The sequence below is a fragment of the Hippocampus guttulatus genome, chromosome 2 (genome assembly GCF_054856545.1).
Source record: "Hippocampus guttulatus isolate MCC_2025c chromosome 2, RoL_Hgut_1.0, whole genome shotgun sequence".
In the NCBI taxonomy this organism is placed as follows: Eukaryota; Metazoa; Chordata; class Actinopteri; order Syngnathiformes; family Syngnathidae; genus Hippocampus; species Hippocampus guttulatus.
Genome location: NC_141262.1, coordinates 10,834,964 through 10,853,091, shown reverse-complemented (window position 1 = coordinate 10,853,091; position 18,128 = coordinate 10,834,964). Strand labels below are relative to the sequence as shown.

Below are 18,128 nucleotides of genomic sequence, written 5' to 3'. Positions count from 1 at the left end.
TGGAAAACAGGCAGGATGGTGGCCCTCCAGGCCCGGAGCTGGACATGTCTGGTCTAAATAAAATGTCTCACCTCAAGAAGAAATGTCACATTGTGGCAGACACTCAGAGCATGCTTCTCACCCAGCAGGCATAAAGTAAGTAGGGGGCGTGTTTAGGTGAATGTCTGGCACAAATTTGTAATTGTTTTAAATCCACTTGTTGGCAGTCGTGGAATAAAGACGTGTTTACAGTCAGTCGTGTGTGCTCCTTTCGATTGCCACGACATTGTATATTTAAATCATGATTAAAGTATTTTTCTTAATTTTATTTTCGCATCTTAAATTCTTCAATCATTAACATATCTCATAAATTAAACAGCTCAATATTCATGATCCTAATGGACAGGGAGCAAATTAAAATAGCCAGTTAAAGGGCTTCCTTCTGTAGTTCATAGTTATAAGCAAGGCTAAGCCAAGTAAATAAATCATGAACCAGTTCCTCCCTTTTTCGTTAACTTAAATATAGACATCCGGGTTTGTTTCGATATGAATATCGCTTAGAATGCTTGGCCGTGGAGTCTGAAGATTACGCATGAATCACCAACAACATCTCTGCACTGAATGCGAGTGTGTGGACACACCCGTTTTTATTCTGCCTCGAGATCTTCGTGCATCTTCCTGAGCGCAGAAAGTAAAAGAGAGAATTTGCACCCTGACAGATTTGTCAGGGAATGCCCTGGTTTTGAAGATCGCTCCACCCACAGTGCGCACATTTCATGAACGTGCATGAGTAGCACACTTAAGTCGATGGGAGAATCTGCGCAGCCCAAAAAAAAAAAGTACGGCACACCTTTTGTGACCTTTTGTGCCCCATACTGCGTGCATGGTGTACTCGAGAGGACCAACGGAGCAGAACAATAAGTACCATTTATCTTCGAGGCATAAAGAACTGAACAGAGTGACTTCACAACCAATTCGGGATGCTGCTAAAATGACGATGATTATTTCATCCAAGGAAGGATAAACAGTCACTTCGAAGCCAGTGAGTGGCTGAATAGTCAAACTGTGCTGCAAGGCAACACTTAATTACAAAACCAAGAGGAATCTGGAGTAATACGTGCCCAACTGAGTCAGTGAAAATTTCTTTTAATACGTTTTATATGTTGGGTCACATTATTGTAAAGCGTTCGCATTATTCTTCACCAAACGCAACACAATAGACATAAAAAATGTCAAGTGCAATTAAACGTTTACCAAAATGTCATCCCGGAAGTCCTGCCGTCCTTTGCAGAGAGCAGCAAAGATGAACTGGATGTCAAGGAAGAGAATGAAAAACCAAAACTCTGACTCAGACATATGAAACTATGCGACTGACTGACACTTGGCTGTCAAAACATCTAACTCAGCAGGTTTTATTTGGGACTATAACTAATGACAAATCTCTGTTCTTCCCATCTTGTATAATCACCAGGAAATACCAAATTATTATTGAAGGTTGTATGGGGTTTTTTTTTCATGATTCATCTACACATCCAAAACGCTCTTTAGATATAGGACATAAACTCTCAAACACTACGGGGAAGTATTATTATTATTATTATTATTACTTATATTAGCCGACTCTTCCTACTCAGGAAACTGAGGTCTTTTGGGGTTCAGGTGTCACTCCTTATGACTTTCTATAACTCAGTGGTGGCTTCAGCCATCCATTATGGCATTGTCTGCTGGTCTCGGCCCGGGACAGAAAGAGACTGGAGCGACTGGTCAGGAGGGCCAGTTCTGTCCTGGGCTGCTCCCTCGACACTCTAGAGGAGGTGGGCAACAGGAGGATGCTAGCTAAGCTAAAAGCTGTGATGGACAGTCCCTCCCACCCCCTCCAGCCCGCCCTGACAGCACTAGGTAGCTCCTTCAACCAGAGACTGTTACACCCGCGCTGCAAGAGGGAGCGATACCGCCGCTCGTTCCTACCGACTGCTGTCAGGCTGCTGAATAAAAAAAAAAAAGTGTTATCTATATCTATATTTATATTGCACTTAATTGAACGGTGTACGTTGAAACTAGCATTTATTTAGTGAATTTGTGAATGCAAACACTTTGTTTTTCTTATTTCTTCTTTCTACCTACAATCTTGCTGCTGTAGACTGTAAATTTCCCCAGTGTGGGACAAGTAAAGGATATCTTAATTAGTGTCTTTGGAAAGTTATACTCTTCTGGAAAAATCCAATACGATTGCGAAATCAATAGCTTTGCAGTCCATAACTCTAACAAACACATTCATTCATTTGTTAGGGTGCTGTGGGGGAAAAAAATCTTAAACAGCATGAAACGCTTGAAAGAAAAATTCTAGTGGAGAAGACAAAAAGCAGTCATCAAATGTGACTTCACGTCAGACGTATGATGACGCCGCATTCTACTCGTGTCACATTCGACTCATGTGGTACATCATGGTCACTCTGTCCTTTTACTTTGGCTGTGATTTCCCACATGGCTGCCCCACGTGCTTGAAACAATACAGAAATCCCAAAATCTAGTGAGTGGAGTGGGGAGTGCGGGGGAGTGTCAGAAAGAGCGGATTTCCCCACAAATGACAGAAATGGAAACAGACAGTGCTCTAGCATGTTTTTTTTTCGGAAAATGTCTGGTTCCCACCATAAGGGAAGTTTTGATGACTGAATGTAATACGGAGAGTCACAGAGAGGAAACAAAACAGGACAAAGAGAAGCCTCTCATGATTGTGACAGTTGCATCATGCAACCTCAGCAAAACCAAAGACACGTAACTTGACACTCAACCCTCCACCAAAGCTGCCTAATTCTGGACTCGAGATGTGTGTAATTATCGATTAGTCAATCAACTGATTGTTTGTACTGTCAATGATATGGAATTGTGTCATGGTTCAAGGGGCAATTCCAATTTTTTTACTCTTAAGTAGCACAATTTGGATATGCATCATTACAGCGGAAGTAGAAACAAACTCATGGCTCCGATATCTTTAGCTAGGGATCAGGCCTCTTCTGAATGTAGATCAAAATACGTCACGCATTGGATTGTGAACCAAATCGAGCGCACCGTAAAAATGAGCACAGTTTGAACTCTTAACAAAAAAAATAAAAAATGCAAATTGCAGAGTTAAAAGTACCTTTCAAATGATTCAAAAAGCTGAACTTCAAGCAAACAAAAATGCCGTGAGCCATCTATTCTTTTGGCTTTGGAGGGTGCAGCGGAACCTTGACCTTGACAGTGGAAAAAAAGAGAACTATTTCACTGAACAATGAAATAAATATTTGCAAATTAACTGCCCGAATATTTCTTTTACCTGGTTAATGGGACTTTTGCTCCTGAACGTCTGTGCACAGCGTCTGCAAATCAGGGCTGCAGGAACTCACCTTCATCTTTATGCAGGACCGACTCGAAACTGCCGCCTGTGATGCGTGAGCGGTGTTTGTTTTTAACATTGTTCAATGTGGAAAATCGCTGCTCGCGTGGATGTGTGCATCCGAAGAGTTCTCCATCTTTGGCATACCTGGGGATGAAAGTCTCAATAAATGTACAGCGTTTTCCCAGGCTGTCGGAGAACGTGACGCATGTTTTGAGTGACGAAAAAAAAATAATAAGGAAACCTTTATTCGTCTCACAATGGAGAAAGTCCCGATTTACGGCAGCAAAGTTATGAAAGGAAGAAAGTAAAAGAACAAAAAGTATAGGAGCTGCTGTAAAGGCAGCCACTCTCGCGGCGCCATCTTCAAGTCATAATAACAAAACAAAATAATACAATACAACACAACACATAAGACACAGACAGTCATTCAAACTTGTTTGAAGCAGTTATAGATGAAAGAGGAGAGGATCATTAATAATATGACATATTATTAATGTTATTTTAATATTTCGAGATCGCAGTAATCTTACACTTTACTACTACGATTAAACAAACCAACAAAGACACCTAATCGGCTTCTCATCATACATGCTGTGATCTTTGATCACCTGGTGAAAGGAGACTTTTAATCGCTCCTCTTTCACCTATTATCATCTGTGGATATAGAATGGAGAAAAATATTGTATTGGTTTATGCTTTTATACGTAATTGTTCATGTTTTATCTCGTGTTCTGTAAAGTGCTTTGTTACAACTGCAGCTGTTGTGAAAGTGACATAACAATGGTGTTTTTTTTTTTTATTTAGCAGCCTCAATGTGTTAGAAGTAATTTAGTGGGTGACTTTTATAATACACCTTGCCAAATTCTTCTGAGGTTAGTGAGCCAGTAAGAATATTCTATAGTTCCCAGAAGTTCACAGACTGCTGGTCAAGAGGGGAAGTTTGCAAACCAGTTGGGTTCCTGCTGTCTGCATATAAGGGAAAACCTGATGGCCCTCAAGTGTCTCTCCCGCAGACATTGTGCAGAATGTCTCATTCACACAGCATGTGCTCCTCCATTGGAGCACTCATTTTACTCTTTACCCGTTTCGACTGTCTGGTCCTCGGAGAGCTGAACAAGGACTTCTCCAAATGCCACAATTTCTTCTATAAGGGAACGCCACCGGAGGGTGTGAATGGAACGGGATACCAGCCCATATGCCAGCGCTTTGAAAACCAGTACCGCTTTGCCAGCATGTACCACCGTCAGCATCGCACACCTTTGTATTCGGCGTATATCATCAGCTTTGCAGATGGTAAACGTCCCAATTCCACCTGGATGTATGAGCCACAGGTAAGAAAAATAATACCGAACACTGTCCGTTGAATGCTACACAATGTGTTTAGAATAAAGACATATATACATATATATATATATATATATATATATATATATATATATATATATATATATATATATATATATATATATATATATGTAGTCATAAATACAACAAATGCCTGACAAGAGCCTTTGTTTGTGTACTAGTAGAAATACATCACAGTTTTACAGCTACAGTAGGAAGATACATGCGATACCTCTCTGACAGCGTCAGTCTAAAGCGAGCACAGCTTAATTTCCCATATAGCTCCTGTGTTGGATCTCATCATTGTACAGTGAGCCCCCACGTATTCACGTTTCGGCGTTTGCCAGTTCACCTATTGACAGAATGTTTTGTGGCCCACCCTCACTTATTCGCTGAAAGAATTTGTGCTCATTTCAGTGCAATAAAAGTGTTATTTTGGTGCCAACCTGTAGCATCTCGGTGCCAATAACTTGGATGAAGTGAACTGAGAACCTTCACGTGGACAAAAGTAGTCATTTGCCACCATATCGGGGTCTGTTGGGACCAAGGAATTATGGTGAGGTGATTTGATGGCCTTCATTTAGACAAACATAGTACTGTACTTTGCTGCCATCTTGGTGCACATTTGTTAAGGAGTTTCCTTTTGACAGAAATAATGCCTTGCCACTATCTTGAGGCATATTTCTGAGAAGAAACTATGTTGAAGTGAATTGAGGCGCTTATTTTAGAGGAAAGAAGTAGCTTGCCACATTCTTGTGGCATCTTGGTGCCCAGGAAGTGTGTGAGTATGAGTTTAGGCACTTCATTTAGAATAAAGTAGTGCTTTGACAACATCTTAAGGCATCTATAGGCAATTAGAAGCCTTTTAAGGGGGCATCGATTACATGTAGAATTTCTCTCTTTGCAGCAGGGTTTTACAAAACATTATTATTATTATATTGCATAACTTTGATCTATTTTTTTTAGGTTGGGGGGTTATACTGTCGTTATATTTATTTTTCTAGTCTAGATTTTATTCTAGAAGTCCTAACATTTTTAGTATGCACCATGCATTGACAATAAAGGCTATTTTTGTACCAAACGTACAGTATGTAATAGAATCTGTGAGTGTTTGTCCTGACTGACTAAGTGTTTGATAGCAGATTATTTTTCAGTTCTTTTCCCCCATACAACTAAAATAAAGTGCACTATTATCTGTTTTTCAGTTGGCGTTCTCCCACGCCAGTCCTGAAATGAAACCGTTCAACACTCCAGTGGATCAGAACGTGTTAGAAAGTCAAGCAGTGCTTCAGGATTACACGAATTCCAACTACACCAGGGGCCATCTCAATCCCAGCATGCACCAGAAGACCAGAGAAGACCGTGTGGCCACATTCACCCTGACCAATGTTGTCCCTCAGCGGGCGGGCTCCAACTCAGGCCCCTGGAATTCCCTGGAAAAAGAAATGCAGAAGAAGTTCAAGGCCTTCTGTGAGGGTCCGATGTACGTGATCACAGGTGCAATGCCTTATGCAAATGGCGCTCGCTGGATCAATAACAGGGTGTCTGTCCCCGAGTACATGTGGTCTGCCTACTGCTGCCCGTCGTATAAGGCCAAGCTCCCTCGGGATGTGCGGCCACTGTTTCCAACATTCGCTGCTGTAGGCAGAAACGACCGCAACAGTGGCGAGGAGATTGTGCCAGTGAACCCCAAAGTGAGAAAGTCATTGCGGGGCTACGATGTGAGGAAGATGCCTCTGGACACCCTTGAGGACATCCTGGCTCAAAGGTTGGCCATCCCCATCCGTTTGTTTGAGGGCCAGTGTCAGTAGCCATCCATACTGAAAATGACCACGGTCTTTAATCAACATAATTATGTTCAAAATTGCTTATTCCAATATTTTCTGAATGGAACTGATGACTGAAAGATACAATTGTTCATTTATATTGATTTTATAATAAACCTAAACTGCAAAGGACCAAGTGCTCACTTTTTTGTCATTCATTTTCAATGGCAACTCTAAGCTAGGCGCCCCCTGGTGTCAATTCTTTACATGTTGAACCATTCATATTGTGTACACGAGTACTGATGCTGGTGGTTCACTTGCCTGCGTGGAAACGCGGGGAGTGTCGGTTCAGTACCCAGTTGTTTATATTTGCCCTGTGATTGACAGACGACCAGTCCAAGGTGTAATCCAGCAGTGAAAAAATTAACTTGAGAAGTGTGTTCTGATGGACTGAAATGTTTATTTCTCAATACAGACCATAGACAAATATACAAAATACAGCCATTCCTCTAATGGGGTGTGGGGGCACTGTGTTTAGTGTCAAAACAAACATCGTTTTTTTCTTTATCAATGAGTACAGGATTTATACAAAGATGAATAGCTTCAGTTTGCTATCTAGCTTATAGCCGCCGAGGTTCCTTGAAGTCTCAGCAGCTGAAGAACTGCTAATTACTGAGGGGGGAAAAATATGTCATCCAACAAAATGCTACCACATTCAGTTAAAAAGCTGTTCTTTCCGGAGAACTTTTTTTAAGAACATTGGTGGCTTTTCAGCTGCTCCACATCGCGGAAGTTCACCCCGCAGGCAGAGCACTGTGTTGAGGCCTTCTCACCGTTGTGAATCAGCTGGTGTCTCTTTAGGTACTCCACTCGACTGAAGCGCTTCCCGCACGCCTCGCACCCGTAAGGACGTTCACCCGTGTGGATGCGCTGGTGGCGCTCCAGGTTCCCCAGGCGGCTGAAACTGCGCCCGCACAACGGACACTGGTGCGGCCTCTCGCCCGTGTGCACCAAATGATGGCGCTCTAGCGAACGCGAGTGTGTGAAGCGTTTGCCGCAAATCTCGCAACAATGTGGCCTCTCGGCAGCGCAGGCACACTCGTGGTTCTTGAGTGCCCACGCGTGGCTGAATGTATTTCCACAATGGGCACATGGGAAAACGTTTTCCTCGCCGCCACTGTTCTGTAAATGGGCGTCACCTAGCGGGCAGGGGTGCTCCTCCAGCTCAGGTTCTGTCGTGAAGCCGCCTCCACACTGAGGGCAGAAGTGGAGCAGGTCGGGAGCGGCTTCCTCCTCCCCTGCGCTCTCGCCGGCGCTTCCCGTGGCCGACGGCTGCAGGTGCTCAGACTCTCCCGGCTCTGCTCCATCCTCTCCACTCAGAGCGGAGTCGCTCTCTCTTGTCTTCTTAAACCTGCCTGACCGGAACCCCCCACGGCCCTTCGCGTGGTCCTTCACCCGGCCTCTGCCTAAGTGGTACTGTGGCTGCAGTGTGGGTGGCTGTGGCTCTCCATCTCCGTCCTGCTCCATGCCATCCAATCCGATGTACTTGGGAGGCAAGCCGAGCTTGCCACCTGACACCACCTCCGCTGCGGGGCCCGCGGGATGGGAGGCCGTCAGAGCGGCCTGCTCGCGGCCTCTCTCGGCCCTCAATGCAGACTCCAAGCCCCTCAGCTCGTCCACTGTCATACCGCCCTCTGATTGCGCCACTGTGCCTACATCCCAGTCATTTTCCTCTTTCTTGGCGGAGGTGAGGCTCAAAGGACTATCTGCCAGGACTCCTGAGAGGGGAGAAATTAGATTAATGTAAAGAGAGACCACTAAGCGTTAGACAATACAGTGACCAGCCAAACATTATGACCATTGGTACAATATAATAATACCCAACGTCAGCTGTGAATTGTGCCATTTAGCTCCATAGAAGGTTTTTCAAAAAGTATTAAACTGTGAAGTTTCTGGAATACATAAAGACATCTCTGTTATAAAATAGGCTGTTGACCAAGTGGACATAATCCTGTGGCAAGTCCAGGTCCATCTTGCTCATTTGTTAGGATAGGCGAATGCGAAGGTCACCATGGATTCGAGGGCACGCCACAACTCGGGTGGAAATTCACTTTAAACATCCATCCCTTTTCTAATCCGCTTATCCTCACGAGGGACGCAGGCGTGCTAGAGCCGACACCGGCTGTCTTCGAGCAGTGGGTGGGGTACACCCTGAACTGGTTGCCAGTCAATCGCAGGGCACACATGGACGAACAACCATTCACGCTCACAATCACACCCAGGGACAATTTAGAGTGTTCCGTTAACCTGCCAAGCATGTTTTGGGAATGTAGGAGAAAACCAGAGTACCCGGAGAAAACCCACACAGGCACGGAGAAAACATGCAAACTCCACACAGAAAAGCCGGAGGCCGGAATTGAATCTTCCACCACTGCACTGTGAGGCGGACGGCCGGTATGTTTCCGGGCTGGTCCTTGGCATCACGGCCAGCACACTCCCATCCCGTCCCATTCCCACGCCCTGTCGACAACCATTTTTCGGCACATGACTGCCACACCCATTACCAACTATGTATCGGCGCATGATGACACGTTGATGACAACGTTTCCATGCATGACGCATGAAAATTTTGTCGAGTGCGCCACGTTGGCTCGGGTCATCCGTCCCTGGACTGGACCATGTATTTTATCCTCTGTTAGTCAGTATGCGCCAGGGGTCGTTACCTTCACTTTGGACTCTGGAACTATCACGGAAGTTGTGGTTTGGCCGCTCCATCTTCAGAGCTTCTTTGATCAGCCTGAGAGAAGCTGGTTGATGTCTCTCGTTCTGAGGAAACTGCCAGGCGAAGCGCAGAACATAGTAAGGAAATTTCCAAGCAACATCAAATATAGAAGCGTTTCGAGTTTATTCATCTCATTTCTTTAGCACTAGTCATCATTAAGGTCACTGCGTCAGCTTTTGCATGGCAACACAGAATTCTGCAATACGTGAATGAAACGCACGTGATATTCCCAACATCTGGTGCGAAGTATAAAATACTTGTGGGGCAGCGACAATTCATTTCGGCATAGGGCAGAAGTGAGTGAGTGGACATTACATTGCAAGGATAAGTTCAAGACACACTCACTAGGTGAAAATCCACAATAAAGAGTGACTATTAAGACATAACGAAGATAGACATGGGCGGCCCGGTAGTCCAGTGGTTAGCACGTCGACTTCACAGTGCAGAGGTACCGGGTTCAATTCCAGCTCCGGCCTCCCTGTGTGGAGTTTGCATGTTCTCTTTTTTTTTTACACCTCCCACACATTGAAGCTAATTAAAACATGTTTTAACAAACTGGGAATGGATTTGAACAGAAATTTGCAAGCATAAAGTGTATAAAACATATTGCACATACTGTAATGTATGTGTAACAGATGGGGTGGTGTGTGAGGTGGCGAACGAGATGGTGGTTGTGTGTGAGTGTCCGGCTGTGAGCGGTGGCCGGCAGCAGCTCCTGCATGTGTGTGCTCATTGTGTTAATGTGTAGAACTGTTCTCCTAGCATTCAATAAATTGCTGAGAAGTGCGCTGCCGACTTTCGCTCTCTCACAAGTGCAGGTATTACACTAAAAGAGGATCATCTAAAAATGATCACGGTAAACCATAGTTTTCCGCAATATAGCAGCGATTGCCGTATAGACAAGGAGATAGATTCCATGTTGTGAAAGATTATGTGATATAAACTGATATTCTGATTATGTGTAAAGATCTGTGCTGTTTTTTGCCATTAATTTGCAAATTGGCGTTTGGAGTTGAGGCCAATCTAGTTTCAGACGCAATTATTGAATTATTCAATAGCGTCACTTGGTGTGCAGCTATCTTCAGGAAAAGAAAATGCTAGGAAATGGCTCTATTCTAAGACAGTTGGCGCACCCATGCATATGCTGCGTGGGCTTTCTATTTGGGCATAGATGACGCTCAGTGCTCTTGTGCTTGTGAAGTAGAGTGCTCCCATTCCGATTTCAAATCACTGCTCCTCCATTTGTCAACTACACAGCCGCAGCGATCCGACCACAAACAAAACTCTCTTGCTGCATCTTATTCTCTGAGAAGTTGCAAAGCAGTGTTGCTGTTCCACTTTGTTCTCCTCCTCGTCCCTCACCTCCTCTTTGATGCTAGCCATCTCCTCCCCCTCACCGCTGAGGCTGCCCTCCCGTTCCTCATCCTGCGCCATGCCTTCCTCATCCTCGTCACCCCTGGGGAGCTGGACGAGGTACCTCTGCCTGGAATCTTTCCCTCCTTCTTGTGCTGCCATCACCGCTGCTGCTGGGACTGCTCCTCCTTCACCACCTCCTACTCTGCCTTCCTCCCACATGCCTCCAGGCCAGCCTCTGCGATAGGCTGCTGCAGGGCCCTTCTTTGACTTGCCTGCTGAGGAGGGGAAAAAAAAGATGTGAGGAGAGGAAAGAGGAGGGGAAGTGAGTGGGAGGAAATGATTGGCAAGCCACAGGAGCAATGGCTGAAGGATAAAAAAAGGTGAGAGTGACACTGAAGGAGGCAAATGAGAGCATTGGAGTGGCACAGGTTGGTCGACGAGATGTGGAAAAGGAAGGACAAGTCGTACATGAAGAGGAGCGGAATGGGGAGAGAACACTTAATTGCCGAGGAGGAGAGGAAGAGTGTGCAAGACGTGACATGGAAGTGAAGCACACAGGAGGTGGCGGGGGCGGGCAGGAAGGGAGGGGAGAGGGGGCAGGGTAGCGAAGATCGTGGAGGGAGAGGAGGGAAGGAGGAAGAGCTTCAAAGCACAGAGAGAGGAGGGGGGGAGGTAGAAAACAGATGGAGGAGGAGGCAGAGGAAGAAGGAAGAGGGAGGAGAGTGTGTCAAAGCAGAGGATACTGTATAGAGAAGGGACAGGGAGGAGGCAGAGGGAAGGAACAGAAGGAGGAGGGTGGAATAGTATGTCAAAGTGCAGAGGACAGGGAGGAGGGGGCAGAAGATGATGGAAGAAGAGGAGAGAATGAGGAATAGTGTGCTGAAGCACAGAGGAGAGGACAGAGGTAGGAGGAGGTGGGGGAGGCGGTTCAGAAGAGGAGGATTCAGATTCAGGGAGGGAGGGAAGATTAGCACAGAGAAGCGAGAAAGAAGGGGGAGGAGAAGATAAGAGTGTCAAGGCACAGAGAGAGAAAATGGGGGGTAGACGATCGAGGGAGGAGGCAGAGGAAGTAAAGGAGGGAGGACGAGTGTCAACGCACACAGAGCGAAGGGGGACTGTCGAAGGCAGAAGGAGCAAGAGGTGGAGGATGAAGAGAAAGGAGGGAGTGATGAGCTCTTGCCAGATGGTTTACAAAAAAAAAACAAGTGTGTCTTGGTGTAAGCTTTCTTTTGCAGAACATCCCTGTTTCTGAAATGTAAACTATAATAATCATACTGCCACAATCAGATGGCACCCCGTCCACTTACGTTCCTTCTCAACTTTCCGTTTGTGCCGTAATCCCTCCTCGGCCACGGATCCCGCGTTGCGGCGGCTGGCGGCCCAGCCGGCACCGTACATACGCTCCGTCCTCAGCTTGTTCTCGGTGAGCCTCAGGCGCAGTTTGAGAGCGTCGTTCTCCTTGCGGTTGAGGGAAAGCTCCACCAGGTAGTCGGACACCGTCTCCTGGAACAGTTTGGTGATCTCGCATACTGACGCCCGGATGAGGCCGTCCATGACGGCGGTCAAATGTGTCTCAAATGTGGTCACTGATTCCTCCATCGTCACAGGGACAGATCAGAACGGAAGCTGCACATGAGAAAACGTGTGTCACCGGGGTAGCATGAATTAAGTCATCTAGAGACAGAGCCATGTGGCCAGTGGCAAAAACACAAAAGTACTTGATGACCCCCTTAAAAATGTTTCATGCAGTGATACCTTGACATACGAGTGTTGTGGCTTCATTTATTTTATTTTTTTATTTTGTGCCAGGATAGCTGAACAAGTCATTTGAATTGCAAGTGGGATTGCAATGCAGCAGAATGCAATGTTCAAATTGCAAAGACTACAATTAAAAAAATAAATAAATAAATAACACACATCCTACTTTCGATCAGTCGGTAGGTGTGTGTGTGTGTGAGAGAGAGTGTGCGTGTGTGTGTGTATTTTATTTCTTTATTTTAATTTGGTCCTTGTGAAGTGCAGTCCACATGTTTACATATTATTGTTTCATGGAAAAGTTGAAATGATAAAGAATAAAGTATGTTTTTGACAAAGTCAGTGATAAAGTGTGAAGAATAGTTTGTATTTAAACATTTATTTAAGTAGAATTTTAATTTAACTTGTAGGTACAATACATTTTGATTAAATCATGTTTAAAATATTTTACCTAAAGCGCCTTAACCATTAAAACTTCAAAAAGTGCCTAACTGTTGTATTATTTTTGTTGTTTCATGTTAAATGGTCTGGAAAGCACTTTGTTACAGCTGTAAACTGTTGTTAAGGAGTTGTGAAAAAAACATGCAGTCGTTTGTAATATTAGGAAATATAAATCTTAAGAATAAAACCACTCTCTCAATTTGATGAACAATTAGGCCTGAACACTTAGGCCCACTATGCATTTGTGTATCGTGCACTGCATGACCCTTGACTGACCCTTGTGAGGATAAAGCGATCGGAAAATGGATGGACTTTGTATGAAGTGCTTGAGAACCACAGGAACCAAAGCACGAATATCATGTCAGACTCATCTTACAACATTAACTTTAAAAATAAATCATCGACAGATTATTTAGTTTCAGTAGAGCATAAAATACTGCTATGACTCTCTGGAACTTCGTTCACAACCCAGGCTAATCTTAGTGAGGTCACCACTTTATCGAATATCCAAGGTTTTGACGCTTATTTTGTGGCATTTTAGTAATACAGAATAAGCGAATTTTCAGCGAATAATGGGATAGTTTTAAAAAAACGTTAAAACATTTATTTGCAAACTATGAGCCGTAGATCTGGATTGCGTACTGCAAATATTAACACAGTATTTACATTTAAACACTTTTCTTTCTTTTCACCTTATAATACAAATACGACACGACGTTACTGTCACAACAACAAATGTAGTTTCAACAAATATCATTCAACAAAATATTGCTCGTGGGGCGTCATCAGCTGAACCGTTAGTCTGAAATGATCATTTCCGGTACTCAACGACTCAAAAATGTCAAAACGGAGAATTCTAACGTCATGTATTCGAGTGGAAATTGAATAATGCACAAAACAGAGGAGCTGCAACCACTGCGTAACGTTACGGAATGGTCCGATTAGCCAGCAGGCTAATTCGCCTTCAAATACTCACTGTGTTTAGATGCCTCTGGTGAATTCGTGGAAATCGCACAAAGGCCGCTTGGGTTCAACGTTTTCCACTCAGGCCAAGTCCAATTTTAAAGCAATTGAAGACGGCGACAAAGGAAAGCGCCATCATACTTCTGTGATTCTTCCCACCACTACGTACTGTTTTTCCCTTCGCCTCTCAAAACGCTGTCGAGTGATGTTTGGGGACACTGCGCGTGCTCAGTATTGTCATCGCCATACAGACGAGAGCAGTCGCGCTAAGAGCACACTAAACATTGATTGGGAATCATCATTCTTGTCGAGATGATCTCTAAAGTCGTGTTTCGTTCAAAAATAAACACACAACTCAAAGGTATCATAACACTTGTCAATCTCGGGGTTGTTTGTCTTCAAATTACCGCATTCTCCAGGACGGGACATGACCCTGTAGTGCCCTTGTGGCCGAATTATTTTAAAACACGAAAAAGCAGTCACGGTCGCTCCTCGAAATGTTAATACCTATATGTCATTTTAAGGGCTGAAACGTACGTCTACGTCACCGCCATATTGGATGTGACTAACCGCAGGAATTACACAAGATGTCTTAATTCATTTACTGTACTGTTTGGGAACGTACCAAACGGTTGAGAGTGAAAGCCAGATTTCATGGAAGTAAAACTTTCAGACTCAACAATTATCCTTGATTGTATTTGGACACACTTTCCAACACAATTTTCTGACTTTGTCGAAAACATTATGAATTCGAAACTTGGAACAAATGACAACAAGATTGGTACAGCCCTCACATTTTTAAACACATTTTGATACATCTGCAGCTAGCTGGTGAGTGGTGACCAGTTCAGGGTGCACCCCGCCTACTTCCCAAAGACAGCTGGGATAGGCCACAGCACACCCGCAACCCTTTGAGGATCAGTGGTTCAGAAAATGGATGGATAGATGGATGGATGGATGGCCATGGGTAAATACTGGAGAAATGATTTGCTACAATTACTGAAAATTTATTGTCCCTTTAAAAATAACGCACAGCCATTAATGTCTAAACCACTGGCAACAAAAGCCTACACTCTAAGTGATAATGTCGCTGGTAGTTACATACACATTTCAGGATCTGGTTATGACACAAAAAAATTAAATACCTTTTTATACGTGCTGATTTCAATATTCATCAATAAAAAAATCATCAATAAAATAAAATTGTAAAACTTTCTAAATTTACCTCGCTGTAAACTTACACAAAAACAGTGGTGTTCATATAGTGTAAACCCTTTTGAAGATGGGTGTTGAGGGGAGATCAAGCCGTGCTAATTGCCCCCCTTCTTATTTCAACGGATTTCCTTGGCCCATAGATGCCACAAGATGATGCCAAAGCAATACTTTTACATTTGACACTTTGGCCCGAGCACACAAATAGACAATAATAGAGGATAGCTTTAATGTGTTTGCAAATTTGTGACTCGGTTGGTGTTTACAGTAAACATGTATAATCATCAGATCAAAAGGGACGTACTTTGTTTTTAGTGCCAATTTTCCCTCAATATATTAATATTTTTTGTGTTCAGTGAATCAGTCTATGTAATCAATTGATTACGGGCGCATCTGGTACATTAAATATGGCGGACACGCAGACGTGTTGCAGTAACTGGCCACCTTCCTCAAAACGCCTCATCTTGAACACTTGTCTATGACTCCATGGCCCGATACTCTTGCTCAGCATCCGGAATCGATCATTCAGCCAGTGAGAGTTGCATTAGTTTGGTATTTTGAAAGAACCGTGAAATCTCTTCTTGGAAATCATGCCGATGTTTGTAGTTAACACCAACGTGGCCAAAGGCAATGTGCCGCCGGCTCTGCTCACAGAAGCTACCAAGGAGCTGGCTAAAGCTATGGGCAAGCCGGCACAGGTAAAACAATGCCATGCTCACTCAATTTGACAAGCTTCTGCCTATTTATTTATCACGACATGTGGGTGGAACGCATGTCCGTGATCTGTTTTTTTTGCCGTGTGTCACAGCTTTCAGTAGATATGTTTCTTCGCTCTGTCTGAAAATACCCACTGCGTGCATTCAAACCAGGACGTCAATGTTTCGGGTTAGAAATTATCAGATTAAATGAACTCTCTGTTAACAGCGCAACCAATCCATTTCTGAGACCATGTAAAATGCTTAATTTGAATCTTGAGATGCATTAAAAATATACTAGAATGCCACAGGTTTTCACCAAAAGATGTCTCATTCAATTTTGATGCTGCATGGCAAAATACGAGGCCCTTGCAATCTGCATATTTCAATGTCAATACCGCATTGCTTTTAGATTTCCAAAGAGTTTAGGCTGCCATGGATTCTTGGATTAAAGGGTTAAAATGCCTCTTTAGTTGCCGATTCTAAGGTAATACTTTAATACATATGCCGTACAGCATATGTGACAAACTCAAGGTCCGGGCACCAGATTCAGCCTACCACGTCATTTTATGTGGCCCGCGGAAGCAAATCAAGCATGTCAACTTGCAAGATGCTTGCGAAAATCTTTACCAAAATTTAAAATTTTCATACTTCATAAATATAAGACATATTGTAAGCATTTTCTTGTAACCAAACCCCTCATTACAGTAACTTAAACCGTTATTATTGACATTTTCATTTGGTTTCAGTCATAACGGCCCTCCAAGGGAAACAGTAACTAAAATGTGGCCCCTGACAAAAATTAGTTTGACCCCCCCCCCCCCCCCCCACTTCCGTACAGTGATCCAACGTGACTGTCTAAACCCATAATGTAGAAATCAAAACGTTGCAGAATGTGCCAAAAGTTATGTTGACATCTTATTCTCACATCAACCTCTAAAAATATTGGAATTATCGCCCATGTATTGGGGATTTTAGGGTGTTTTTCCTCTCCACAGAGGTGGTCACTACATGGCTTATATCGCTTCACAAGAGAAACACGCCGTGATTGGCTGTTGCAGATAGGACTGGCCATCAATCAAACAAAAATGACATCACTGTTTCTTATATTTTTAATTAGTGATAAGTAACTCAACAGTAGTACCTGTATTACGCAACACAAAAATAGCTGCTACAATTAAAATAGATAAATAAATTAATAATAATAATAATAATAAGATTTACTTTTAGAAATCTGTGCCTCAAATGGCATAAGCATCTTGGTGGGCGGGCACCTTGAGACATACAACACAGCCAGCTTTCTTAACTGGCTGGATTAGTGAAATGGCTGTCCGTAGGCACTTTATGTTCTCTGGCTTTACGGTAGTAGGTGGCAGTGTTTCTCTAAAAATACTGTTGAGATGAAACGGTTTGTGCTGTTCAAAAAATACAGTGTTTTGCTACAGTCTGGCTGTGTTATTTTGCCTCCTGACACCATATACTTAACCCGGTTGGGGACAATTAAAGGGATGGACGAAAATCCACTTCCGTTCTTGCTTAGTCTGTCCTTTTAAAAAAAAAAAACCTTCTTGTCCTCCGTCCCAAAAATGGGCGTCCGGTCCGGACGGAAGGACCGTTCTGTCCCAGGGACGGAATGCCCATCTATGGTAAAATGGTTATCAAGAGGGGCTGGGGGGAAAAAGATACTTCAGGGGGTGCTCAAGAGATATTTGCTATTTGTAGTCATATTTAGCACTCTTTTTTTATTTTTGTTTTATTATTATTTTTTAATAGACAGAAAATTCCCTTCAATTCTTGAAAAGACCCATCTATCGTTTTGCAAAGTGCTTCAGTGCCTCAAGAGTTGCATTTCTTAACAGTTCATGCATGCTTTTCGTACAAATGGAAGACCTCATGTGTGATCTTAATTGAGGGATCCACCCATGTTTTCTCTCTTTTTTTTCATACATCAGTACATTGCTGTGCTAATCAACGCGGAACAAATGATGATGTTTGGAGGGAAGGGAGACGCGTGTGCACTCTGCTCCCTTCATAGCATTGGAAAGATCAGCCCTTCTGAAAACAAACGGTACTCTACACTACTGTGTGGACTGCTCAACAAACACTTGGGTGTTTCTCCTGACAGGTATGCTAACCAACAATCATCATGATGATGTTCTGTTCACCGTTCATGACCACAATCTCTCCTTTTGTCTATTTCAGGATTTATATAAATTTTGTGGACATGGATGCTTGCAATGTGGCCTGGAACAACTCGACTTTTGGCTAAGATAGAGGTTGAGGTCCTCAAAGAAAACATCGTTCCAGCTGGAATGAAGAGTTGTCGTTAAAAACAACCCAGAAGACAAAAATACCCGATAATAGCTTATTCATCGACCACGTGGCACTTGTCTAGTCAGTAAAGTTTCACATACATCTTTCCCACCTGCATTAAAGCACATCTGGTAGTACAGAAA

General features: G+C 43.6%; 3 protein-coding genes across 4 annotated transcripts; 2 read left to right on the top strand and 1 right to left on the bottom strand.

The window, feature by feature from the left end:
- Positions 1 to 4,383: 4,383 nt before the first annotated feature.
- On the top strand, positions 4,384 to 6,652 carry LOC147208486 (endonuclease domain-containing 1 protein-like). Its single transcript, XM_086105964.1, has 2 exons — positions 4,384 to 4,689; positions 5,908 to 6,652. The coding sequence occupies exons 1-2, from the start codon at positions 4,384 to 4,386 to the stop codon at positions 6,511 to 6,513; spliced, it is 912 nt and encodes a 303-aa protein (XP_085962090.1). The 3' UTR covers positions 6,514 to 6,652.
- A 256-nt stretch (positions 6,653 to 6,908) lies between these two features.
- LOC147208485 (uncharacterized) lies at positions 6,909 to 13,962 on the bottom strand. Of its 2 annotated transcripts, none has more exons than XM_086136116.1 (5): positions 13,779 to 13,962; positions 11,914 to 12,232; positions 10,613 to 10,881; positions 9,192 to 9,303; positions 6,909 to 8,246 (listed from the first exon to the last, which is right to left on the bottom strand). In XM_086136116.1, exons 2-5 carry the CDS (start codon positions 12,203 to 12,205, stop codon positions 7,219 to 7,221), a joined length of 1,701 nt encoding a protein of 566 aa, XP_085992242.1. In that variant the 5' UTR covers positions 12,206 to 12,232; positions 13,779 to 13,962; the 3' UTR covers positions 6,909 to 7,218. The 2 variants fall into 2 exon arrangements, with proteins under 2 accessions (XP_085992242.1, XP_085992252.1); XM_086136126.1 differs by having other exon boundaries at positions 10,613 to 10,878.
- A 1,486-nt stretch (positions 13,963 to 15,448) lies between these two features.
- Positions 15,449 to 18,128, top strand: LOC147208484 (macrophage migration inhibitory factor-like). Its single transcript, XM_086136104.1, has 3 exons — positions 15,449 to 15,675; positions 17,625 to 17,797; positions 17,875 to 18,128. The coding sequence occupies exons 1-3, from the start codon at positions 15,568 to 15,570 to the stop codon at positions 17,939 to 17,941; spliced, it is 348 nt and encodes a 115-aa protein (XP_085992230.1). The 5' UTR covers positions 15,449 to 15,567; the 3' UTR covers positions 17,942 to 18,128.